Source organism: Peromyscus californicus, unplaced genomic scaffold (genome assembly GCF_007827085.1).
Source record: "Peromyscus californicus insignis strain IS unplaced genomic scaffold, ASM782708v3 Scaffold_22__1_contigs__length_63687245, whole genome shotgun sequence".
In the NCBI taxonomy this organism is placed as follows: Eukaryota; Metazoa; Chordata; class Mammalia; order Rodentia; family Cricetidae; genus Peromyscus; species Peromyscus californicus.
The window spans coordinates 15,746,458-15,772,238 of record NW_026294525.1 but is presented as its reverse complement, the minus strand read 5'-3'; the positions used below and the strand labels follow the sequence as shown (position 1 = coordinate 15,772,238).

At 46.7% G+C, this 25,781-nt stretch overlaps 1 protein-coding gene across 3 annotated transcripts in view; it reads left to right on the top strand.

Annotated features, from left to right (window-relative positions):
• The first annotated feature begins 2,081 nt into the window (after positions 1-2,081).
• The window catches only part of Mthfd1l (methylenetetrahydrofolate dehydrogenase (NADP+ dependent) 1 like), a 189,627-nt gene continuing 165,927 nt past the window's right edge, over positions 2,082-25,781 (top strand). Inside the window, exons 1-7 of one of the 3 annotated variants that reach the window (XR_008221181.1) lie at positions 2,082-3,115; positions 9,389-9,473; positions 10,872-10,922; positions 11,009-11,062; positions 16,640-16,764; positions 18,541-18,641; positions 20,226-20,362. Coding sequence is in view for 1 of the 3 variants with exons in the window: in XM_052750965.1 (XP_052606925.1) it covers positions 2,886-3,115; positions 9,389-9,473; positions 10,872-10,922; positions 11,009-11,062; positions 16,640-16,764; positions 18,541-18,641; positions 20,226-20,362 (783 nt within the window). In the remaining 2 variants the exon portion in view is untranslated. The remainder of the gene's footprint in view (positions 3,116-9,388; positions 9,474-10,871; positions 10,923-11,008; positions 11,063-16,639; positions 16,765-18,540; positions 18,642-20,225; positions 20,363-25,781) is intronic. The other 2 variants (XR_008221180.1, XM_052750965.1) reach the window with 2 other exon arrangements.

Below are 25,781 nucleotides of genomic sequence, written 5' to 3'. Positions count from 1 at the left end.
TATGAAGCAAACCTGGAAATTTTGTCTTCGATTTCTATTCTCTGTAGGTGGATTTTTCTGTCCCACCAGCCAGCTCCCAAATAACCACACAGAGACTCATTAATTATGAAAGCTTGGACAATAGCTTAGGTTTGTTTCTAATTAGCTCTCATAACTTAAATTAACCCATTTCTATTAACTTACAAGCTCATAACTTGTTACCTCATGCTTCCTCTATATCCAGCTGGCAATTCCACCCTTCTTCTTCCCAGCATCCTCTGTGCCTGGAAATCCTGCCTAACCACTGACCGTTCAGCTTTTTATTAAACCAAACAGAGTGACATATCTTTACATAGTGTAATCAAATATCTCGCAACAATTCTCTTATAGCGCAAGTGTGCCCCATACCTGTGCATGTTAGTTAGCCTTTCAGCCCTGGGACAGAATACTCAACATTAACAACTTAAAAGGGAGAATGTTATATTTTGGCTCACAGCTAAGTCCGTGAGTGGCTGGCTCTGTGGCCTTGGAAGTGGGAGCATGTGGCTAACAAGGCTGTTCACTTCATGGCAGTGAGGAGACAGAGATGGGCAGGGGAAGAGAAGAGAAGAGAAGAAGGATCCAGGGACAAGATACATTCTTCAAGATTTCACCTTAGTTACCTATTTCCTCCAGGTAAGTCCTACCTCTCAACAGTCCATTCAGCTATATTGCTGATGAATTAATCTATTCATGAATCTCAATCATGCCACCAGCTGGGAAGCAAGCCTTCACTGCCTGAGCTTTTAAGAGGGGCTTTCCTATTGAATAACCCTATGTTCCTCCTGGGTAATGATAGCACCTTGGCTTGGGCTTGACTGTGTTGTCTTTAGGTCCAGACTGGGCACAGATTCTGGGCTTATCCACGCCAATATTCTGAGCATTTGAGTAAACTACCTTAATTGTCCCCTCAGCACAGGCATTTGTTATTCTGAACTTTCACGTGATTTCTTTTCTTAATTGCCCATTAAGATTGCAAATAAGTCACGATGGGCTAGCCCTTAGTTCAAACAGTGTGAAATATGACATTCTATTAGTCATTTCTCAGACAACTGACATGAATTCATTGTAACCCATAATTCAGTGATTCAAACAAATTACCTTAACGTCCAATACAAGAACAAACAAAAAGCTCACTTAAAATTTTAAGACTAGAAAATATAATGTTGGTTGTTTAAAATGACTGGCCTGCAGGTGAGGGGACAGATTGTACCTTAGCATGTCACCGAATTGAAAGGAAGAGTGTGACACTCTACAGGGCTGGATCATCGTGAGCGCTTTCAACGGTGTTTTGCATTACTGTAAAGAATACCTGAGATTGGAAGCTTTTAAGAAGGGGGGGGGGCTTTTATTATGAGCTCATGGCTTGAGATAAATGGATGGCCAGCCTGTAGTTTTGGGGTCTGTGGCAAGGCAGTGCATCATGGAGCAAAGCTGTTTGCCTCATGGCAGTTGGAAGAAAAGAATGAAGAGAGGTCCCAATATCCCTTTCGTAGGGACATCTCTAATGACCTAAATTCCTACATCTAGCCCTCAACTCTTAAAATATCCTTCCATCTGCCAATGGCATCACAAGCTGGTGACCAGGTCCTTAATGTATGGACCTTTAAGGTTCTTATCCAATCCACAGCAGTGATGATGAGTGAAGACAGCCTCTCAAACACTGTCTTCAAAATGGCTTACCGTCTGACTCACTTCCATCATAGGGACTTTTCACAGCAAGTAAGTTTTTGTGATTCCCGGTTCCAATCGGGTGCACTTTTTTTTTTTTTTTTTTCTCAAACGCAATGGCCTTCCCTATCTAGAGCTTTCAGATACATAGCTTTACATAACACCCTCTTTGGAACTTGCTTGGCCATGCAATTCAAAAGCAGGACCCCTGTGTCAGCGAGACGGCTCACTAGGTAAAGGCACTTGCTGCCAAACCTGAGAAGTTGAGTTCTAGCCCCAGAACTCCCGCCGCCACCCCCCACCCCACCCCATAAAAATTCAAGGTGTCAAGGTGTCGTCTGACCTCCACTTGTGGGCCCGGGCAAGTACATTCATATAAATAAGTAAAATGTTTAAACAGGAAAAGGAGGAGGCTCATCCTTGGAATTGGGCAAGCTCACAGCTCTGCCAGCACACCAATGACTTCTCTGCAAACCCCAGGTTCTCCCCGTTGGAAATCAATTTCTTACATTGGTTGGGGTTAACTGGCCGATATATCTTTCCAGCCCACGGCGCAGGATGAGGACCCAAAACCTGTCTACCTTGAAAGAATTTTATCCCACCTTACTTGGGGACTACAAAGTTATGATCTTATTCCCACTAGCCTTGGAAATTATAAACCTCGTAAGACTCTCAGTCCTGAGGCCAGTGACTCACAGGAGGCCACAAAGCCAACATTACAAACACCAAGTACTGACTCATTTACCCTTAGGCCACTTCCCACTTCCCATGTAAGAAACCCTTCCTTCTGGTCTACACTGGACTGGGAGCCACTACCTCCTACAGAAAGTGAGCTGCATTCTGAAGACCAAGGGTGTCACCTAGTTTTGGTGCAGAAGGGTTGGCCCTACAACCTCAGGGCAAGGGCTCACTCAGCACAACCCCGATGCCCCACCTCCTCTGCCTTGATTTTCAGGCAACTCCAACCAGCAGCCTCGCGTCCGCTGGCCCCCGCCCCCCGAACGTCACGGCCACTAGGTGCAGTGCCCCCTAGGGGCCTCCGTTCCTCCCACGAGGAAGAGCCTAGTCTTTCCTGCTGCCGGCCCGTTACTGTGTAGCTTGGCTCTCTCTGGCGCCAGCCTCGCCAAGCCGGGGAGGAACTTGCTGCCGCATCTCGGCGCCTCCGGAGCACCAGCCGCCCCGCGCCCCGCAGCACCATGAGCGCCCGCCTGCCTCTCCTGCTGCGCCAGCTCGGCCATCAGCAGCTGCCCCCGGGCCCGGCGCGTCGCCTCCGTGAGCTGTGCAGCAACAGCAGCGGCCGCAGCAGCAGCAGCCGCGGAGGTGGTGACCCCGAGGGGGTGCGCGGGCGGCGGCTGCAAGATGGCCAGGCCTTCAGCATCCGTGGCCCCGGCAGTCCAGAGGCCTCCGGGGCGGACTCCATCGTCAGGTGAGTGTCCGGCTTGCTTGCGCGCCGGTCCCCAACTAGGGACCCAAGGATGGGACAGCAGAGCTCTCGGTGGTTGGGAGACCCGAGGGACCGTTTCCGTAGGGCGGGAGGCAGAGAATGCTTGGTGCCAACTTGCAAGGGGCGCCTGGCTTTTGGCGGCAGAGAGGGCGTGTCGGGGGAAAGGGACGCCAGGAGTATGGGACCCTGTGGGTGAGAGCATCCCCCGGCCGGCGCGCGCCTCACGGACCGCACGCCCCGCTCCACGTGCGTCGCCCGCCTCCGGCTCTGATGCAACCGCGCCGGGCGTGGCGCCGACAGGAAAGGGGCGGCGCGGCCCAGGGCGGGAGAGCTGCAAGGAGGATGGCCCTGCCATCCCGCCACTGCTGTCCCTGCCCCGGGAGGCTCCGGTAAAACCCACTGCGGAAGCCCTGGAGGTTGCTGCGCACAGTCTCGAGCATCGCCGCTCGGAGAGCGCGCGGGCTCCGGCGCGGCTGTCTGGAAAGTTCATTCTCTGTCCAGTGGGGATCTGTGCAGACGCCGAGTCTGCGTCCGGTCCCCACATCCCGCCCCCGCTCTTCAGCCTTCTGCCCCTGCGGGGGAGACCAGGAAGCAGGCCCTATCCAGAGAAGTGGATTTGCTTTGGCTACTGCGGTTCCAGGGACCCACCAGGGATCTACCTGCGGGAGGCGGGAAAGCCCTTACCGGTGTGGCTCCCACTGGGGCCATGGAAACAGTTAAATGAGCAAAAATATATGGCCCGGGGATTGTCTCACATAGCCCTCAACAAAGTTATTATTTTTACAATAAACGAGGATCTGCAAACTTCGTGTAACGGGCATGAGAGTAAATACTTAAGGTTTAGTGGACTAAGAAGCAAAAATTGAAAATACCACATAGATACTTTTGTAACAAGGAAGGACAAATTCCCACGATTTTTTTTTTTTTTATAAAATTCAACCTTTTATGGACACTGAAATCTGAATTTCCTGTAGTTTTCCATGCTATGAAATATCCTTGTTTTTATGTTTCTACCTGTTGTTTTAAAATGTAAGCCTGGGCTAGGGAGATCGCTCAGTTAGCCAAACACTGGCTGGGGCAAGCATGAGGACCTAAGCTCCATCCCCTACACCCATGTGGATGTAGTGGCATACTCTTGTCATCCCAGTCCTGGGGAGGTGGAGACAGGCAGATCACTGGGGCTCACTGGCCAGCCCTCCCACCCCACCCCCAGCAGAGTCCAAGATCTCCAGACCAATGTTACAGGTCCTATCTCCAAAACCAAGGTGAGCAACTGTTGAGGAACAACACCCTAAGTTGACCTGTGGTGTGTACACACACCAACACATGTGCCCCCAAACATAAGTGAACACATAAATTAAATAAAAGTGTATGCGCATGTGCATGCGTTTTTAGCTAATGGGTGGTGGTTTCCTGGTTCTGCTACAGGACCAGAGGACAGTGCTTAGGAACCTTTTTACAATGTGCCAGGACTACTAGGTATGAGAGCTTGGACAGGCCATTGGTCTCAGCATCTTCACCTGTAAATGGAAAGCACAATGCCACCTACTTCAAGGAAGCCATCATAAGCTTTATACTATCCTAGCAATCCTAGAATGCATATCCTGAGCAGCTCTGAACCTAGTAATTGTCTTTTCATCGATTGTGTCTTGTGGCCATGACAGCTAATTTATCATTGCCTGCGCCTGTGGGATTTGGAAAGTGGAGAAGTGATCAGATTAGATGTTACCCCGAGTAAGCAGCTGTGCAAGAGCTTAGGATGGTATTTCTTCCATCATCTATGTACATCAGAAACCATATGGCATCTAGTCCCCAAGAAGCACAGCGACAGTTATAGAATGGTGTGGCTCAATGGCCATGATCTGAAAGGTCATTTTTGGAAATATTGTGATTTCTGGTTATTGTCTGTCAATCAATCAAGGAAGTGTCAACCCCCAACACTTGCAGAGTAGGTGACAGCAGTCTGTTTGTTGGACCCCATGGGTCCATATATTGAAGGCTTGGGCTACAGAGTGGTTGGTGTTCCATAGCAACACCCAAAGGAAATATCCAGAGCAAAGGCTCCGGGATGGTCCCCAGGGTGGTGACTCATTGTTCCTGATTTCTGGTCTTGTCACTTGCCAGCCAGGTTGTGTGTCTCACTACTCACTACACAGTCCGCACCTCCTTCTTCTGGCCAGAAGCTAGTCACATGATCCCAGCCAGGTGCAGGAGAGTGGCTTGGGAGACCCAGGTATGGTCATATGCAGTTGAAACTCAGAATCCTGTTACTGAAAAAGAGGATTGGGAAAGCACTCTCTGTAGGAAGTAGCTGGGGTCAGCTTTATCATGGAAGCTATTATGGGGGATGTGTCTGCCAATGGCCAAAGCAAAGAGTTATGAAACAGCTCTCCACTGATTTTACCCTGGACCGTTTCTCTAAACACTAGTAACTGTCTTTGAAGGAGACCAGCTTCATATTCCTAGAAGGATCCTTCTTTTGCCTTTGGAAGATTTGAGAAGTGTGGACCTTGGTTAACGAATGGTCCCAGCATTCAGGGATAGCATTGGTAGTTTTCAGTAACATGGCCAGCTGCTTCGCCCACACTGGGGCGTGGCCACAGCGAGCCACAAGGAGAAGGAGGAATGTGGTTGTTAGGACAAGGCAGCTTTGTGCTCAGCTCATAGGCTTTATGCAGTTAGCCAGGCGGAGATGACAGAGCTGGTGGTAGGGACAGAAATAGTAACAGTGTCACTAACGGGTAGAATTAGAAAGATGTCAGCTTAAACCTTAACCCACCTATCTTTAGTCATAGGACGCTTCAAGTTTTAGCTACACTGTTTCCAGGCAGAACTGAGGTTTTCCCCCACAAGGGCATAGACACATCTTTGGAAACATTAATGCTACTTTTCAGATGTGTTGGACCGGGGGATGCTGTTTGTTGCATTGTTTTGTACTGCATTGTTTTGTACTGCAGGAATCAGTGAAAGGAATGGAAACATGATACCTACGGCCAGTTGTGGATGGGCACCCCAGCCAAATTTTTTTAAGTGGTATTATTTCATTGTGGACCCCCTTTGTGTAGCTGTATCTTCTACTTGCCCATACCTCAATTATTCTGACAACTGACTTTTTTTTTTTATGTGTATGGGTGTTTTACCTGCATGTATGTCTATGTACCACTTATATGCCTGGTGCCCTTGGAGGCCAAAAGAAAGCATCCAAACCTCTGGAACTGGAGTTACAGGTGATAGCCCCCAGATGAGTGGTGGGTGTTGAATGGTGGTCCTTTGGAAGAGCAACTAGTGCTCTTAATTGCTGAGCCATTTCTCCAAGCCTTTAAACCTATCAAGCTTACCTATTGAAATGCTCCTTTCGTTTGTGTGAGGGTGGGCAAGACGGGAGGGGTTTTTGCTGTGCATTCTTAGGTTTTAAAGTTGGTTGCCATGGCCAAGACCTGACGAAAAGCAACCCAAGGGAGTCAGGGTGGGTGTATTTGGGCTCACAGTTCAAGTGGATTTTGTCCGCAGCAAAAGCTCGGAGCTAGGAGGGAAGGCAATTGGTTACATTGTGTCCTAAGTCAGAAGCAAGAGTAAACCGGAAGTAGGGCCAAGCTTTGAAACCTCCAGGCCCTGTCCCAGTAACCCACTTCCTCCTGCAAGACCCCATCTTCTTAAAGGTCCACAACCTTCACAGCAGCAGCAGCAGCAGCAGGTGGGCAAGTATTCAGACACATGATTGTGAGGGGGACATTTCCCATCCAAACAGGTAGCTTTAGTAGCAGGAAAAACAATGTGTCCAAACAATAAGAAAAAGGTAAAGAGCCACTGAAATCTACCTGTTTCACAGGTGAGGAAGCCAGCCTCCATAGAAGGCTTCTCTAGTATATTGGAGGCCTGAGTGCCACGCCTGGCTGTTTATCCATAGGCCATGCCCCAGAACCCCCAGGCACTAATTTAAAATGATACATTTCTGGGCCCCAGGCCAGCATATTGAATAAGACTTTCTGAGGCGGAACCTTGATTTTTATCATGGTCCCCAGAGGATCCTTAGGCCCAGATGTGCTTGGTGCTCACACCGCAGTACCTCCCGAGACCAAGCAAAAATATGGACCCAGCTTGGCTCATAGTTACTTAGCTGCTCTGCCATGCTGGGCGACTGTGTGGCATAGAACCCTTGTGACCCATCACTGGAGAAGTGAACTTTTCCAAATTTTTCACGTATGAGCACAATAATGAAGTTACTTCCCTGGAGACTGAACTGCTTTGTCCCAAGTATATAAAACCAAAGTCAAAACAGATAATTGCTAGCAGTACACGCCTGCCTGGCTCGGTTAGCGTCCGTGACAGCAGGAAGATTAACTCTGCTGCAAGTTTTGAACTCTTTGTGGTTCTCTGAGCACCCTGCTCCCTGTGTCCACCTGCACCAGAGCTTAGGACCTTCCACTTAACATTTTTCAGCCACCACTCTGAAAACTGGGAGATGTTTGTTTGTTTGGGGCAGCTTACTACGGATGGCACCTGGCTGAGACTCATTCATTTTTTGAAAGTTGTTAGGTGCATGTAATTAACACTGAGAACAGTATCTAAAGGTGGCCTGAAGCTGGCAGTGCCTTATGGTGCTTGTCTAGCTTGTGTGGGGCCCCAGGTTCACCCCGCCGTCCCTGGGAGCAACTAAATCTTTTAACACTGAAACTGGGCACTGCTTTGAGTAGCCTTTCCGTCTGCCTTGAGAGAGAGAGAAACAGAGTAGATGGCTGGAGACGTGCCAGTGAAGACGTGGCGTAGAGGTGATGGTGGTTTCCAAAGTGACTTCTCTAGAAAGTTCTAGAAAGGAAGCCTGGCTCTGCCATATTTATATAGGTTTGCACATCTGAGAGGCGCCTCTCCTCTGCTTGGCTGTGAAGGAGAACACTCCTGGGCTCGGAGCGAGACTGCTTGCAGAAAAGCAAGTGGTCCCAGCAGTCTAACACTGTCTTCAGAAGGTGCCCCACAAGCTACAGCATCCTCGGTTTCCCACATCTGTAATTTCCCTCTTCCGTTCCCTTCTCTTCTGTCTTAGAATCCTTCCTTTCAACTCTGGGACCCGGAATGTAGCCAGAGACACCATTTCTTTGTCCTACCCCACTCAGTCATCACCATTCCCACATTTCTTTTCCCTTTGTACCCCAAACTAATTCCTCTTGGGGGAGGAGTAAGGGAATAGGGTGAAAGAATGGGATTGTGTAGAGTAGAAACCAAGACTTTAAAATTTTTTATTCCATTTATTTATTTGCACGTGTGTGTGTGTGTGTGTGTGTGTGTGTGTGTGTGTGTGTGTGTGTGTGTAAGAGGGCAACTTGGGAGAGTCAAGTCAGTTCCTTCCTTTTCCATATGGGTCCGGGGGATGGACTCTGCTTGGCAAGCTTGGCAGCAAGCACTTTCCCCCACTGAGTCCCCTCACTGGCTCCAGACTTCTTATTATGTTAAACTTGGACACGACATGAGAAAAAATTTTAGCCTCTTGGAAATTCATGTTCACATGTAGCTTGTTTCCCTCTATGTATTTTAAAAATCTGGTTGTCACATTTCATCCAGAATTGGCTTTAATGCTTCTTTTTGAATTTCTTTACTTTTCCCGAGACAGAGTTTCACCAGGTAGTCCAGGGTGGCCTTGAATTCACAATGCTCTCCCACCCGCCTCCCTAGAGCCAGGACTACAGGTTTGTGTCCCTATACTGTAGGGCCCTGGTCTCCTCCCATATGGAGTAAAGCTGTTGCCTGCTTGCCGACCTTGACCAGATATCCTCCCTATGCTAATTCCCTGCCAGTATTCATCCTCCTGAATGCTTTAGGGAAGTTCCTTGTTTGTGTATCCTGCATATTGGGTGTTAACAGCTTAGATGCAAGATTGTAAACATCAATAGTGAACTTCTGCCCTCTGGGGCTCTCCCATTGTGCTGTAAGCCTGTATTTAAGGTTTCCTCCCTCTTTCAATAAACGGCATTCCTCATTCTGAGGTGAATGACCCGCTGTCTCTTGTCCCTTATTTTTTAATCCACAGCCCCTCGCTCGGACATGGTGAACGGGTGGTGGTAGCGCGGGCGTTATCGCAACAGTACACACTGCCTGCATCAGCAGTCCTTGGTGCCACTGTGCCCTGCCTTCCTTCAATCTCAGTCTCCCTCTGTTGTCTGGTTCACTTACAGTAATAAGCTTTGTAAGGACACGCATTGTGCCCGTACTTTCGAATCCCTAACAAAGAAATGACTCTGGTGCTTTTCTTTCTCCGTATAGAGAGGTCATTCACAATTCCAAAGAAGTGCTGACTTTGTTGCAAGAAAAAAACCCTGCCTTTAAACCAGTCCTTGCTGTTATCCAGGTAAGCGCTGACCATGGTACTCTCCTACTATTTTACGGTGCAGTTTAACAAATACTTAGGAACAGAGACCAGGCGTTTGTCCTGTCAAAGCAGTGGACTCAGTGGCAAGTGCTGTTGTGTGTACAGGTTAGATACTGCCCGGCTGGAATCACTCAACCTTCTGTGACGCGCGTAGGTGGCGCATTGAGGTCAGGAGGTAGGCACCCACATAAATCACAGGACACGATAGATACTAACCCCCATGCACTTAGAAATACTTAGCAAATATGGCTTGCAAGTCAGTCCTTTCTTGTTTCTGGGGAAGACAAATAGGTAACGGCAGGTACATATTAATGTTTTACAGCCCAAGTGTCAAAAGTCACGAGTGTGTCAGAGGACTTTGCATCCCGTGTTTATTCCTTGGCTGTGGCCCCTTAGCCCTGCGCTGCCGTTGGCACTGTGTTATTGGCATCCCTGTGTGGTGACAGGTGCAGGAAAATAACAGGATGGGCCAGGCCTGGAAGCAATTCAGCCCAGTAGTTGGCCTGTTATGGTGATGCTTGGCAGGCTGTTCCAGTATCAGAATAGCAGCCTGCGTGGCGGCCAATGGTACCTTGGTTTGGGAGACTATAGAACTGTGTTCCATGTGACCTGCATCCTTTGGAAAGCTTCCACATCTCCCCACAGCAGGGAAGTTGGTTTTGGAACTTGGACTTCTTGGGAATCTGGTTCCATGTTGCCATTAAACCTAAGTACACAGACACAAACTTCCAAACTCCTGTCTTTGGTGTTTCACAGAGAGTGATGCTGGCCATGATAATGTCATTCTTGTATGCTCCATGTCTTAGTTACTTTTCTATTGTTATGACCAAACACCATGACCGTGGAAGCTTGTAAAAGGGAGCATCCAGTTGGGGTTATGGTTTCAGAGGTTTAGAGTCTATGACAGAACAAAGGCATGGAGATAAGGGCAGGTGGGAGAGTACATCTTGAGCCTCAACTAGGATCCAGAGAGACACACTGGAAATGATGCAAGCCCACCACCAGTGACATACCTCCTCCAACAAGGCCACACCCCCTAATCCTTCCTAAACAGTCTACCAACTGGGGACCAAGTATTCAAACATGTGCCTATGGGGTGGCATTCTCCTTCAAACCAGCATATCCTATAACGTGCAATCTGTCACTTTTTAAATGATGTAATTTGTAAGTCCAAGAAATTAATATGCATGTAAATCCCAGCTGTTAGCCCAATTTCCAAAGGCAATAAGAGTCTTTTCTGTATTTTTTCTTATCATCTTTGTATTCAGGTCACTTGTGTTCATTGTATTCACAAACGTGATCTCTGTGTTGTGGTTGATATACATTGTCAAGGTATTTTCATGCTGTGACATTCTCCCTTTGCTCCTTTGCCCTTAGGCAGGCGGTGATAGCTTGATGCAGGAAGTAAACCAGAATTTGGCCAAGGAGGTGAGAACGGGTCATTTTAGCAATTCATTAGAATTCCTAACAGCATATTCTCTTGTGGTGACAGAGAATCTTGTGTTCCTTTTCAGGCTGGTCTAGACATCACTCACATCTGCCTGCCTCCAGACAGCGGAGAAGATGAGGTAATGTCAGCCTAGCTCATTTCCTTTCCTCATCGGGCCTATCAGCCTCTTCCACAGTGGTGGGTGCAGGCTCAGCCTTCTCCTGTGGCTGAGTTTCCAGGGGAAAGAGATCTGATCACCTCTCTCCCTTCCGGTTGGTTTCTACTGAAGACAAGCTAGGAACTCATGTCATTATAGCTGTTCATTCACTGTAGAAGCAGCAGCATCTCATGAGAAAACTGTTGGGCTGGGGGTGTCTGGAGACTTGGCTCTGGTTTTGCCCTATCCTAGCAGCATCTTGGGCCTTGGACCATTCCTTTGGCATCTCAGGGTCACCATAGTCTCATTGATGTGATGTCGGAACAGGACAGGGTGCTCTTCAAGGGCCTCTCTAGGCTTAGCATTCTGAGACTCCTTCATTGGCATTTTGGGGACCGCTGACAGAACTTCCATCCTGGGCCACATCGCTCTAGTTGTGCCTGTCAGCGTCACTCCCCGGTGTCATCTCAAGTGTGGGAGAAGCAGCCCACATAAACATGTGACAGACCTGGACTGTGTGCCATGGTCTAGGGCAGGAGCCTTTGTGGTTACCTTTCCTCTGGCTGGCTGTGGTAAGGAGGAGTAGATTAGGATTCCCGGGGTAGAAAACCTCAAATCACAGAATCCGGAATAACTAAGTTTGGGGTTTTATTTTGTTTGCTGTTTGTTTGGGGGGGAGGTGTTGGGGGAAGACGTGAATGATGTTGGGGAATCAACAGTCACTTGCTAGGAAAAGCATCCCAAAGTCATGTGAAGCGCAGCCCTTCCTTCCCACTGCTCTAGCGTCTCTGTGGAGTACCACCAAGTTGAAGATGGTGGAGTGTAGATGACTTTCTAAACAGTCTTATTGAATAAGAAACACAGAGCCAAATACAGGGGTGAAAGCCGTAGAGATCAGAGAAATAGTGAGAGCCACCAGCTGACCTTAGCTCACTATGTCCCAAGAGAACCAGCTTCTTCCTGTCTAACCTGCGCCTTTATTGCCTTGCTGTTCTGCCTTCTCATTGGCTCTTAGCCCAGACACCTCACTTCCTCGTCACTGCCTGTCTATACAGACCTCCAGATCTCTATGGTTGGTGCTGGGATTAAAGGCATGTGTCACCACACTTGGCTGTGTCCCTGAACACACAGAGACTCTGCCTGTCATGTGATCATATTAAGGGCCTGTGCTACTACCACCTGACTTTTGTTTATGGCTGGCTATGTCCTCTGATCTCCAAGCAAACTTTATTTATTAACATACAAATAAAATATCAACACATTTCAGCACAAATAAAATATCACCACGATGGAGTCAACTCTACCTGTCATGGTGACGTTCTCCCCAGGATCAAAAGCAACTCCACTCAATGTGTTCAAAATGATCATTGCTAGATACAGAGATGATTAGGGCAGGGAAAGACACCCAGCACATACCTTAGACGGCCAGTAGTACAGACCGTGTAGCACTGTGTGGCTTCTCTTTGGCTTATCTCAATCACCAGCATTGATGCTCTCATGCTTTGGCATGGTTATTCAGTAAAAGCGAAGTTACTTAAGCACTAACACTGTGAAGCTACCACAGCTGATCTGGGAACTCAGGTGACTCCTGAGTAACTAAGGAACGGGTCCCGCACACACGTGTAGATGTGCTAGACAGAGGACTGATTCATGTCTGATTGGTTCTAGATCTCACCGCGCTACTCAGTGAGGTGCACAATTTCCAACTAATGAATTGTTTATTTCTGGAACTTTCCCTTGAGTGTTTTTTGTATCACAGTTGATGAAGAGCAACCGAAAACCTTAGAGTATGAAGTAGCCTGCAGTCCCCTTCAGGGTTGGGCAGAAGAGTTTTCTTTTCTAGGGAGGAATAAGTCTGTATGGGAGGAATGGAATGTGGGAGTGGCTTGGTGGCAATAGATCAGAGAATGTTGCTACCCAATGTAGACGAATTGCTAAACAGTCTTATTAATAAAAAAAAAAAAAACTTGGAGCCAGAAATTGGGCTTAAAGCCTGAGAGAGATCAGAGGAATAGGAAAAGCCACAGCCAACCTCACTTACCAACTCTGCAGCTTCCAAAGGGAGCTACTTCCTGTCTACCCACACGTATATGCCTTTCTGTTCTGTTCTCTCATTTGCTCTCTCAGTCCAGCTACATCACTTCCTCTTCCTGCCCAGCTCTGTCACTTCCTGCCTGTCTGTACACACCTCCAGACCTCTATGGTTAGTGCTGGGATTAAAGGCGTGTATCACCATGCCTGGCTCTGTTCCCAGTGTGGCCTTGAACTCACAGAGATCCAGACAGATCCCTGCCTCCCAAGTGATAGGATTAAAGGCGTGTGCTACCATTGCCTGACTTCTATGTTAATATAGTGACTGGCTTTTCCTCTGATCCTTGGGTAAATTTTATTGGGAGACACAGTATATTAGGGGACACAATACATCACAACCCAAAGCCAGCCAGTTTTCAGGGGTCACTGTCTGCCTGTTCAGCCTGAGGGTACCCCGAAGTTCAGGCATCTGGAAGGACCAGAGGTTGCTTTCACATGCATTTTGTTTTGCTTGGTCAGTGGGAACCAGCAGTTGGGCCAGTCACTGATGAGCTGGGAGTGTGCTTTTGTGGTCTGTCTTTCTGTGTCTTTAGTAACTGTCATGAAGTGAGTCTGATCAAGACTCTATGGGGAAAGGTAATTTTTTGCTGTGCACAGAGGTTGAGAGTGAGAGTCTCCGCTCTCTCTTTGTCCCAGCATCTCCGGTAAAGGTCATTGTCTAATAAGGGAAAGGATGAAGGCAGGCTCCTGCCTACACTCTTCCCTCCTTCTGAGGATCTTTTCAGTAGACCACAATTTTGCTCCTATCCCATCTGCTGTAACCGCATTGTCTGGCCAGACACTGAAGGAGGCAGGGAAATGTGGTCTTAATGCCAGGAGGCCTTTAGATCATTTCTAAGGACGAAGGGAAGCTAGGTATTCAGCAAGCGGTTAATAAGGTATTTGCTAGTTATAGTAAGTACCAAATATGAAGGGCACCAGCAGTAACAGAATACAGGGAAGTAGGCCAGCTGTTTCCAGGACACTCACTGTGTGTTGTCACATTTTCATTTCTTTAGATAGTTTCAACTGTAAAGCCTGGGCTAGCCGTGAAAACACTCTGAAGCCCAATCTGACCTCAAACTCATAATCCCCCTGCCCCAACCTTCCAAGTACCAAGATTATAGATGCACACCGAGCACACTTGGTTTGACAATTTTTTGATAAGGATTCATTTACCAACCCCCCCCCCCCCCCACACACACACACACACACACTCCCTTATTTTTTTTCTGGAATTTTTGATAAATGAGTATGGCATTATATTGAGTGGCGTAATTTATTAAGCTTTTTCTAATTCCAGTTTTGTTCTGTTTTGATTGGTTCTTCCCCCAGCCAACTCCTTATTTTATCCCGAGCTCTGCCTAGATGTAGCCTCTGGCCCCCCTCATTCTGTGACTCTTCACCCGGTTTGTTCCGCTTGGTTTTTCTTTACATTCTTGGTCATTTTCAGAACTTACATTGTTATTGCTATCAGGACTAGGCCTGCTTCCCTATTAGCATAGGAGGTTTACCAGGGCAGTTTAGATGCCTTACTTAGAACTTGTACAAAGTAGATGCTTGGAACATGTTTGGTTGGTTTTCTTAATTTGTGATGGTTGAATGTATACACATGAGTGCTGTGCCCAGGAAGTTCAGAGATCCTGGATCCCCTGGAGCTTGTGAGCACCTGACATGGGTACCTTAGAACAGAACTCGGATCCTCTAGAAGAGCAGCCAGTGCTCTTGGCTCTGAGCCATTTTTCCAGCTCCCTCCCAGCTTCACAGAATTTGTTTTGTTTTGATTTGATTTTTAGTAGTAGAACAAAAAAAAGTCATCAGTGAAGGCACTTTAAAAATACATTGATGAAACTGGGCGGTGGTGGTACACACCTTTAATCCCAGCACTCGGGAGGCAGAGGCAGGCGGGATCTCTGTGAGTTTGAGGCCAGCCTGGTCTGCAGAGTTAGTTCCAGGACAGACTCCACAGTTACACAGAGAAACCCTGTCTCAAAAAAACAAGCAAGCAAACAAACAAAATATAAATATATATGTGAAATATATATATACATGTATATACATGTATATATACATATATATATGTGTGTATGTGTGTGTGTGTGTGTGTGTAAACAGCCAACCAGGGACGCAAGTCTCTGCTCCAAGCCTCAGTGCTATGTGATGCCAGTGTTGAAGCCTCTGTGTTGGTCTGCTGTAAGCCTCTTAAGTCCTCTGAGGTTGGTGGAAGCTACTGGTGTGTTACTAAGTTCTAGTGAATTTCATTTGGTAGTTAAAGGATGTTAGATTAAATACATAAGTGAGCAGTGAATGGCTATAAAAAGGATTAAAGATAGCCCAAGATAATTTATCCCCGGATCTCTAACATTCCAGTGAGCCACAATCATGAAGTTCTAACCAGCCTTGCAGAATCTTTCACATTCTGTTACTCCCCCACCCCCACCCCCACCCCCACCCCCCAAAACTTCAGTTCACAGCTGAATGAATGAGACAAATTTTCTTTCTGTACCAAATAGCATTTTCCTTCCCTACCAGATGGTAGTAATAACACAGATATTTTTGCCAAGCAATAAAATAAAAATGGTAAGGTGACGCTTCCTGTGAGGGGGACCCACATACGTGAGTAGGAGTCTTCCCACTTCTGAGTCAGTGGTTTTGTGAAGTGAGAAGAATCAGTCTCAGTGCTTGAGCGTTAGGAGAGGCTTCTGGAGTGCCACTCGGATCCAGTGAACCACAGAGCCCGGGACACTGGTTGGAGTCATTGCTGGGAAACCTCTATTGAGCACGTGATGTCTTAGACCCAAAGGCACCATTGGACCTGGGTCAGGGGCTTGGCTGCAGGCTTCCCGACCTCCCCCCAAACTGGTAGGTGTTTGACTTGAAAGTGGTCATTTGGCAGGGAGTTGTCTTCTGTCTGTCTAAACTGGAATAACAGGGAAGCTCTGGGGTTTTTTGTTGATGTTGTTTTTTAGCACATGGCAGGACCATAGGAACTATGAAGCTATTAAAAGCTTTATTCGTCCGGGTTTCTTTGAGGCTTCTCTAAGCTATAAAGAGGAAATGGACTCTTCACTGTGTTTCACACCAGAGTCTCCAACAAGGACTGAAGGTGCATCTTTAGGACTCTGGTTGCATAGGTGTTTCTGTGCACGTGCATACCGCAGCCAGAGGACAACCTCCTCGGTAGTCACCCACCTCTTCATTTTTGAGGCAGCGTCTCTCATTGGCATGGAGCTCATCTACTAGGCTAGGCTGGCTGGTCAGGAAGTCCCAGAGATCGGCATGACTCCACTTCCCCAGTACTGCGATCACAGGTCTACACTACCAAGGCCAACATTTTTTGTGTGTGTACATTCCAGCTGACGTCATCAGTGGACACACATGCTACCAACTCTGCCATCTTCCCGAGCCTATGCAGAAATCCTTTTTATTCCCCATCAACTTTTTTTACTTGCTCTTTCTTTCACAAGACTAATATTTTTTTCTGTCTAGATCATAGATGAAATCTTGAAGATTAATGAAGACCCCAGAGTGCATGGCCTTGCCCTTCAGATCTCTGAGGATTCATTGAGCAACAAAGTTCTTGATGCTCTGAAGCCAGAAAAAGATGTGGATGGGTAAGAAAATATAAAAGAGAATAATCAATCTTATTGATGAGTATTGTCTGTGGTGATTTTTTTTCTAAATTTCTAATTTTCGCAAGTCTGTCAGTAATTAGTTTTAAAAAATTATTTTAGATAGCTTAGAAGGTTGAGAAGTTTTAAAATTTTGTGAACCAAAGTCATGTGTCTTGGAAACTATATGTCTGTTTGGAGCTAACCCTGCACTATCATGTCTAATCCACAGGCTCCTGTCTTTCTGACTCTTTGGCCAGTAATAATCTTCCCTGGTAATTCGACTAAACAGTGAAAGAAACCCTGGGACCTGATACCATGGGAGCCCCAAAACCTCCTTTACTTTTAGACTGGTTGAAAAAAAAAAAAAAAACCAACAAATGCTTTTATTAATAATATGAGTTCCTTTTTGGTTTTTCAAGACAGGGTTTCTCTGCATAGCTCTGGCTGTCCTAGAACTCTCTCTGTAGACCAGGCTAGCCTTGAACTCAGAGATCCACCTACCTCTGCCTCCCGTGTGCTGTGGTTAAAGGTGTGTGCCACCCCTGCACAATTTATGATACCAGTTTCTAATTAAATTTTGAGGTGGGGGAAGGAACTGTGACCTGACCATTGGGTGTTTTGTGAGCTGCCATGGTATGATTTAAGTATCACAGGATAGTGAATGCCACCAGCCCCCAGTGGAGGAACAGTGTGTTTGCTGGGGAGCAAAAGCTCCATTTTCTTTTTTTGTAGTTTTTCGAGACAGGGTTTCTCTGTGTCGTTTTGGTGCCTGTCCTGGAGCTCGCTCTGTAGAGCAGGCTGGCCTTGAACCCACAGAGATCCACCTGGCTCTGCCTCCCGAGTACTGGGATTAAAGGCGTGCGCCATCACCGCTCAGCTCCTTTTTCTTATATAGAAGCATGGGAAATACTTTTACCTGTAGACAAAGCAACAAGGCTGTATTTAGGATTATAAGGTTGTAAACAGATTTATAAAGTTAGACTTCTGTCTAGTGTATCCTTCAGCAGCTGGACTGAGAGTTTCATACCTCACTGAACTACACTGGTTTCCTCTACTCCATCCTTTCTTTATGACCAAGGGCAGACCCCAAACAAGGGTTAGAACATTGTTTTGTGAGGGCTGGGGTGTTTGTAATTCAGTGGGAGAGTGTGCGTAGGTAAGGCACTGAGTTCTCCAGGATGGAGATATGGATGCATGGATAGATTGGATGGTTGGATGGATGATAAAAAAAAACCCTCCAATTCCATAATAATCATAAAGGGAGAAGTTGCTAGAGTGGACCAGGAAGCCCCCCAGGTAGGAGGATGTAGTTTCAGACCTTGAGAATCAAAGCCTTCGTCCTGTTGCTAATCTGGCTAGAGCACATCACCTTGGCAAACGGTTTAAATTCTTTGTTCTAGATTTGAGTGGAGAAAGGCACACAGATACCACAGATAGCACATTTGAGGTTCCTTGTTTTTCCTTAATTTCCCACGGTGATAAATACCAAAGCCAAGGAGAAGTCAACCTGTGAGTCTCTAGAGTGACAGACGGTCCTGAGCTCTGAAAGTGGACTGCAGCGTGTCAGGGTGCTGCAGCCACTGAAAGTGTCTCTGGAGGTGTGAAGTGCAGCCCTGCATGGCCTCGTGCTGGGTCCTAGTGAGATTCCTGCACTGTTCTGAGAAGCAGACGTCTCTCTCACCTGTCTGTCACTGGCTTGCTGTTATTTGGGACTGAGGCTGTCCTGTCAACACTGGCTGACTTGTGACTCACTTGTCCTTTTCCTCTCTGATCCAGGGTGACCGATGTCAATCTGGGGAAGCTGGCGAGAGGCAATGCCCCTGAGTGTTTTGTCTCACCTCTGGCCAGAGCTGCAGTAGAGCTTGTGGAGAAATCAGGTCTGGTGATCCCTCCTTCTAGAATGATCTGTTCTGTGTATTGGGGTTTTCTGTCTGTCTGTTTGTTTTTCAGTGAAGATTTGTTGCTGGCAGATTCTAAATGAAGCGTAGAAGAAAGCTATTTTCTACTTACTGCTCGTTAGATAATTTGTTTTTAAAATAATGACTTGTTGAAGTCTCCAAGTGTTATACAATGTTGACTTTCCTCAGTTCTTATTTTGGGATGTAAATAATCTAATTGAAAGCATTTTCCCATAAATACAAATGAGTGTTAACATCTTAAACATCAGTGTCTCTCAAGAAACAATCAAAATAACCACAGCAAAAATGTTTCCTGAGTCAGCAAACTTGTGACTCTGTAGGTACACAGGTAAGTCTCACCGTTAGAACTGACATGGTCAAGCAGGTGGATTTTGCGTAGAGCTCCCAGGGGAGATTTATTGGCAAGTGGGTCTGTTTCAGTAGCCAGCACCTACTTAAATTTTCTCCTTCTTCTTTTGACCATGTATTCCCATGCCAGGAAAATAGAGACAGATGATTGATCTTTTTTGGTTACTGAATCTAATAATTATCGTGGGACAGCTCATGTCTTTAACGGCTTCCTAACTGAGAACACAGAAACTCAACTTTTCTCAGCCCCAGTTTGAAGAGAAAAGAAACAGATGCCCCCCTCCCCCTCGTCCCACCCTCAAGCATGCAGCAGTCAAAATTCTGAAAATGCATGGTGAAGTTCTATCAAAAGATGAACTTTCAGGTTTTACCTTGTAGTCAGCAGCCACTAATATGAGCTCTGTGAAATGGGTCAGGGCATCCCGTCATGTAGGTCTTTGCCAAAAGTTCTTACAGGCCAATTCCAGCTGGTCCTATATTTGTAAGGAAGTGTAGAAAGAAAATGAGCCGGAAGACTTAGAACCATAGGCAGGAGAGGAGAATCCGGTTGGTTACAGCCCTCTCTCCTAGCTTACGGTCAGCACACCGTGTTGCTGAGCCAGCCAAGTTCTATATGTTTGTTTTTCTTTGTCTGCTTCCATTCTTATTTCAATGACTATTTTATTTTGATCAAACCCACCTCTCATTCCTCTCCAATTCCTCTCAGACCCCTCCATCTAAGTGTCTCTTGCAATTCCATGTTCTTTAAGAAAAGAAAACCTACTGAGTGCAACTAGTGTGTTGCCTAAACATAGATGGTCTGTCCACGGGTCTGTGGCTTCTCAACCGGAAGTGGGGCCTGTGAGCCCCTACCCGTGCTGGAACATTGACTAGATTGGTCTTGTGCAGGCAGCCACAGCTCTTGAGACCTCGGGAGCAAGGCTGTCTGTCGCGTCTAGAAGATACTGTTCCGCAGCCACTCCTCCCTGACCTGTGTGTCTTATCATCTTTCCACACCCTCTTCTGAGGCGTTCCCCAAGAAAAGCCACATTTTAGCTCAGTGGTAGAGCGCTTGCCTAGCGAGCGCAAGGCCCTGGGTTCGATCCTCAGCTCTGAAAAAGAAAAAAAAAAAAAAAGATGTTCTTTCAGTTAAAGCTATCTGGGAGGAAGTTTCTGAGGTGTGATTTTTAATACTGAGTTTGCATTGGTTGGTAGGAGTCACGCTGGACGGAAAGAAGGTCCTGGTGATCGGGGCTCGTGGGCCCTTGGAAGCTGCCCTGCAGTACCTTTTCCAGAGGAAAGGGTCCATGACAATGAGTTCCCCGTGGGCAACACCTCAGCTCCAAGGCAAGGTAGGTCTCACATGTGACTCTACAACCTTGAACGCCTATAGTAGAAAAAAAGAAAGGCTGGGAATGTGTACCATGAACACTGAACGGGAAGTTAGAGGAAAGATGAGGGGGTGATTGGAAGGATGGAGATAATGAAAAGCAAAGCCTGTCATCATGGCTCATTCCGACACGACAGTCCCAGCATTTGGAAACCTGAGGCAGTAGTTCAAGGCCAGCCTGGGCTACAGATGAAGCCATATCTTTTTTTTTTTTTTTTTTTTTTTTTTTTTTTTTTTGGTTTTTTTCGAGACAGGGTTTCTCTGTGTAGCTTTGCGCCTTTTCCTGGAACTCACTTGGTAGCCCAGGCTGGCCTCGAACTCACAGCGATCCGCCTGGCTCTGCCTCCCGAGTGCTGGGATTAAAGGTGAAGCCATATCTTAAAAAGAAAACAAAACAAAATAACAAAGAGCCAATTTGTTAATTTATTAATGTGAAAACAAATGTCTATGAGAGATCGTTAATAGAGCCTAAAGTTGGTTCTTGGAAAAGATTGGAAAACACACAATTAGCCAAAATAAGACAAAAAGAGCTCCAGCTATAATCAGAAAGGACAGGACCCAACGACTGTCCCAGTTTCAATTCCTTTGCTGTAACACATACCCTGACAAAAGGCATTTTAGAGAAGGGGTTGTTTCTTTGACTTACAATTCAGATTGCAATCCATCACAGTGGGGAAGTCAAGGCGGAACAAAAGCATCGAATGCACAGTCGAGAGCGGAGGGAATGGATGCCTGGACCCTTCCTTGCTCTCCTGCTGCTGGCCTTCTCTTCTCACACTGTTCGGGGACCCCCCCCCCCTTCCCTTCTGCCTAGGGAATGGTGCTACCTGCAGTGGCTGAGTCTCCCTACATCAAGACTACGTTTGAAAAAGTGAAAAGGTGGTCACAGATCGGGAGTGTCTACAGCAAACCTTTAGCTGGTGATGGCTGTCTTGTAAAAGACTTAGTAATCAGTAAGACCAAAATAATCGATAGAAAAACGGCAGATGGCCATTCATGGGCATGTGGCGATTCAATGACGTGTGAAAAGCTGCCCAGCTCCTTAGGATTTGTGCTCACCAGCCATGCCAACAATAAGTAAATAGTGACAAGTAGAGATATTGACACATTTGTAAGAGTCCAGGAGCTGACATATTGCTGTAAAGACTTCAAAGTGAAATAAGCCCTTTGAAAAGTCCTTTCATAGAGTTGAAGGTACTTTTTTGACCCTGGCATTTTCCTGTCTGCGTATATCATCGACAAATTCCTGGACATACAAACAAGGAGACATGGCCAGGGGTTTGGGGAGATAGCTCAATAGTAAAGCAGTTGCCTAGTGTGCACATGGCCCTAGCTACAATTCCAGCACACAACAAAACAAAAGGGAAACACACACACACACACACACACACACACACACACACACGCACGCACGCACGCGCGCGCGCGCGCACACAGAGAGAGAGAGAGCACAGCATGTGTGCGACACAAAACAGGACCTCTGAAGAGGGGTATGGGGCACAAGGGCACTCTCTTCCTTTTAATAGTAAAATTATTCTCGTTTCGTTCCTCTTCTTCAAAAGCTCAGCTTTGGGGTTGGAGAGATGGGTTAATAGATAGGACCACTTGCTGCGCATGCGTGAGGAGGACATGCGTTTGAAACTTCAGCACCACGTAAAAAAATGTACACGGTCACATGCACCCATAACCCCAGTGCCATGGTGGTAGTAACAAGAGGACCTTGTCGGCTGCCAGCCTCGGTACAATTCGTAGAGACCTTGTCTGGAGGGAATATGACAGAGAGCGATGGACCAGGACAGATAGCCCGTGTTCCCCTCGGGCTGGATATGAGTGTGGATGTACTGTGCGCACACACACACCACACAATTAACACTCACCTTGGAGTACTAGAGAAAGGAAATGGGAAAACAGCTAGCATGGGAATTTCTGTGGTCCTTGCCATGACTTTGAGAATGGAGGAAGGCAGTGAAGAGCCTTCCTCCTTCACCTTGGGAGGGAGGAGCTAATGAGGTGCCTTCCTCCTCCTGCTGAGGACTTCTCTCCTCTCATCTCAGTCCTGTTCCTGTCCTGCTCTCTCTCTCTGCTTTCTCTCCGAGCCAGGCTTGGGTATTCACCCCAGTGGGAGCACTTCTAAGACCATTAGTTTTCACTGTGCGGTGAAGAGCATCGCATCACATCCCTCCCGGACTGTGTGATGCCAAAGGAGACAGTTGGTCGCTGGGAAGCGTTAGCAGGCTACCTGGCTTGGGATTAGGGCTCAGTGGGCTGGAACAATCAATCTTTTAATTATCTTCGTTCCCTCTCCTTCCTTGACTTACTGAGTTTCGTGTCTTATATGTTTATTATTTAATGTCTATTTTTTTACTGATATGTACTGAATAAAAATGCTAAGCAATTTTGCTTGACCTTATCTATGTCCAGGTTGGGTGAACGTAAATGAAAAATATTATAAAAGAGGAGGAAGTAGATATGTAGCTCGGTTGGTAGAGTACTTGCCCTAGCATGCATAAAGCCCTGGGTTCAGTCGCCAGCACAGCATGCCTGGGGGTGCCTACGTGCAATCCCAGTACTCTGGAGGCGGAGGCAGGAATGTCAGAAGTTCAAGGTCAGCCTGGGCTAGAGAATCTGTCTCAGATTAAAGAAATAAAGCACTGCTATTCATGCTACTCATGAATAACTATTCTAGAGTGTAAGACTGGAGTATAAAACTGGAAAAAAAAATAACAAGTCATCAGCACTTAAATTAATGGTGGTCGTCAGCCATGCTCAGTATGGGGGCAAAGTCCGATATCTAAACAGTTTGGGTAGGAGCTGACTACCTGCATTTGGAAAGGGATGAAGAAGGAACTTGGTTTGGGCATGGTGACATGCCTGTAACCCCAGCATTCAGGAGGCTGAGTCAGGAAGACCAGTTCAAGGCCAACCTTGGCTCCATAGTGTAAAATTTGAGTTGAGGGGAATCGTTTATTTATAAATTTTAATTGAGACTTTAAAAGTCATTTGTAATTTTGATTTATTTTCTAACACTAGAGCCTCTATTTTAAGAGAGGAAGCATGTGTTTCTTTTTACTTTATGAGTGTTTTGCCTGCATGTGTGTCTGTGGGCTTCATGCACGTGATACCTGCAGAGGCCAGAAGAGGGCGTTGGATCCCTTAGGACTGGAGTTACAGACAGTTGTGAGCCTCCATGTGGGTGCTGGGAATCAAACCCAGGTCCTTTGGAAAAGCAAAGTCAGCCAGCACTCTTAACTGATGAGCCACCCTTCCAGTTCCAAGCATTTGTTTATCTTGAGAAATGGATTCAAAATCAGGAGTGGCACCATTGTCCTGTTTTGTTAATCTGGACAATGAGTGCCCTGTATGTATGTATGTTTGTATTATTATTATTATTATTATTATTATTATTATTATTATTATTATATCTTTCCATGTCTGAGATACTGTGTAAAGCTTTTCATTTTAGAAAACAGCAACGAACAAGCGCATCAGCTGTGACAATTACAGCAGAGTCTTGACTGGCAGTTTTAGCTCTCTGTCTGTGGGATCAGCGGGGCCTGGCAGTATTCAGTCCAAAATCCCACAATAAGCCACTCATGAGACTGCCGTTCTGAGTAGAGCAGTGAACTCCTGAACCTTCAGTACGTTCCTTCTTCACCGGGCCCAAGGTGAACTCTCTCTGTCTGCCAGCTTCTCACTGTGAGCTACCCACCTGTTAGTCACTCAGTAGCCCTTTGGGGGCATCGGATCTAGTATGGCAGTGTGACAGCTCCTGTATATGGCTGACCTTTGTTCTATTTAAGAAGGACCCCAAGGCATGAAAGTAGTGGAGATGGTAATTTGGATACAGCGGAGAAACCAAAAAGAAACTCTAAATAGCTTCCTTTCGATGAAAAACTGAACGTTGTGAGTGTTCATGTGTACCCATGAATGGTGTAAATGGACTTAGTATAATCTCTGGCCTCTCACCTACCAGGCATCTCGGAATATACTCCCACCCCGGGATAATGGGGACTGCTATATGCTGAATGATATCTAAAAATAAATGCTACTCGTGGTAAAAGATGGGGAATGAGGGGCAGGTTAGAGGGTCCTACATGGAAGGCAGAGGTCTCCACCCACAGCTGGAATGGTGGCCTGGCAGGTGGATCCACCTGATTGATGCCGTGCTTGCTGATTGTAAGACACTTTGGGAATGTGGTCTTGGAAGTGAATGACCCCCGTGTGTGTTTTTAGTAATCACCACATGGGGGCAGCCTACTCAAGACGATTCCAGAACAATCGTTTGCCCCACCCCGACCCTTGCTTAGCTTGGCAGCCACTGAGGCACAGCCCCCATTTTGCACTTGAAAACCTAGAACTTGGGGTTTGGAAGCAGTAGTGGAAGGGGAAAATAAGCCTTGCCCTGTGCTGAACAGCTGCGGTGGGAAGAGAGGAGGCCTTCACTGCAGCTGAATGTTTTCACAGCTGTCCGGAGACGTTGGCTGGTCGTAGCTGTATTTTTGAAAAACAAAGACTTTTTTTTTTAAAGTATTTTTTTTTTCTTATGAAAATAAATCACCTGGACTCTTCTGTGGGATGAAGCGCATCCCGACTCTGAGGGGAGGATTCCACAGCTGTGGTTTTTCTAGAGAATCTGGAGATGATGAACATTCCTGTTTTCACGTATCTAAGAAGCTCTGTTTAATAATTAATATGCATTTTCCTCCTAATTCCTTCACGTTACAGTGGTATCGTAGTGAATCTGAGACACTTGGTTTTAGCCGGGAAGTGGCACCATCATGACTGGGTCACTAACTACATGGTCACCCTACTGCATGTGTGTTGATGTGTGTGTGTGTGTATGGGAATATGTGTGTGTGGAGACCAGAAGCACCGCCTCACATGTCATCCTCAGGAGCTGTCTGCCATATGGGGTGGGGTCTGTCACTGTCCTGGGGTTCACCAAATAATCTGTGCGGGCTGACCAGCAAGCCCCCGGGGAGCTTCCTGTCTCTCTGCCTCCTCAGTGTGGGATTACAAGGCCACCCCACCTCGCCAGATTCAAGTACTCAAACAACGTATGAGCCTAGGGGAACTATTCTCATTCAGACTACCACAGAGGCCTTCCGCAGAGCTAAGCAGAAGCCAGCACTAAGCCCTTGAACCTGAAAAAGTTAGAAACCAACTCCAGCTATCGCCAATCTTGGGCGTTTTGTTATAGTAACTGCACATGAACTGATACAGAGAGTGATGATACGGAGAGTCTCCAGGGGATGTGAGCATGAAGAATGGAGATCTGACTTCCTGGAGCCTTGCAGAGAACAGAATGGACCTCCGTTCAGTAGTTATGCCCACTGGAGTATGTCACTGAAAGTTAAGAAATTTACTGACTCATTGTCATG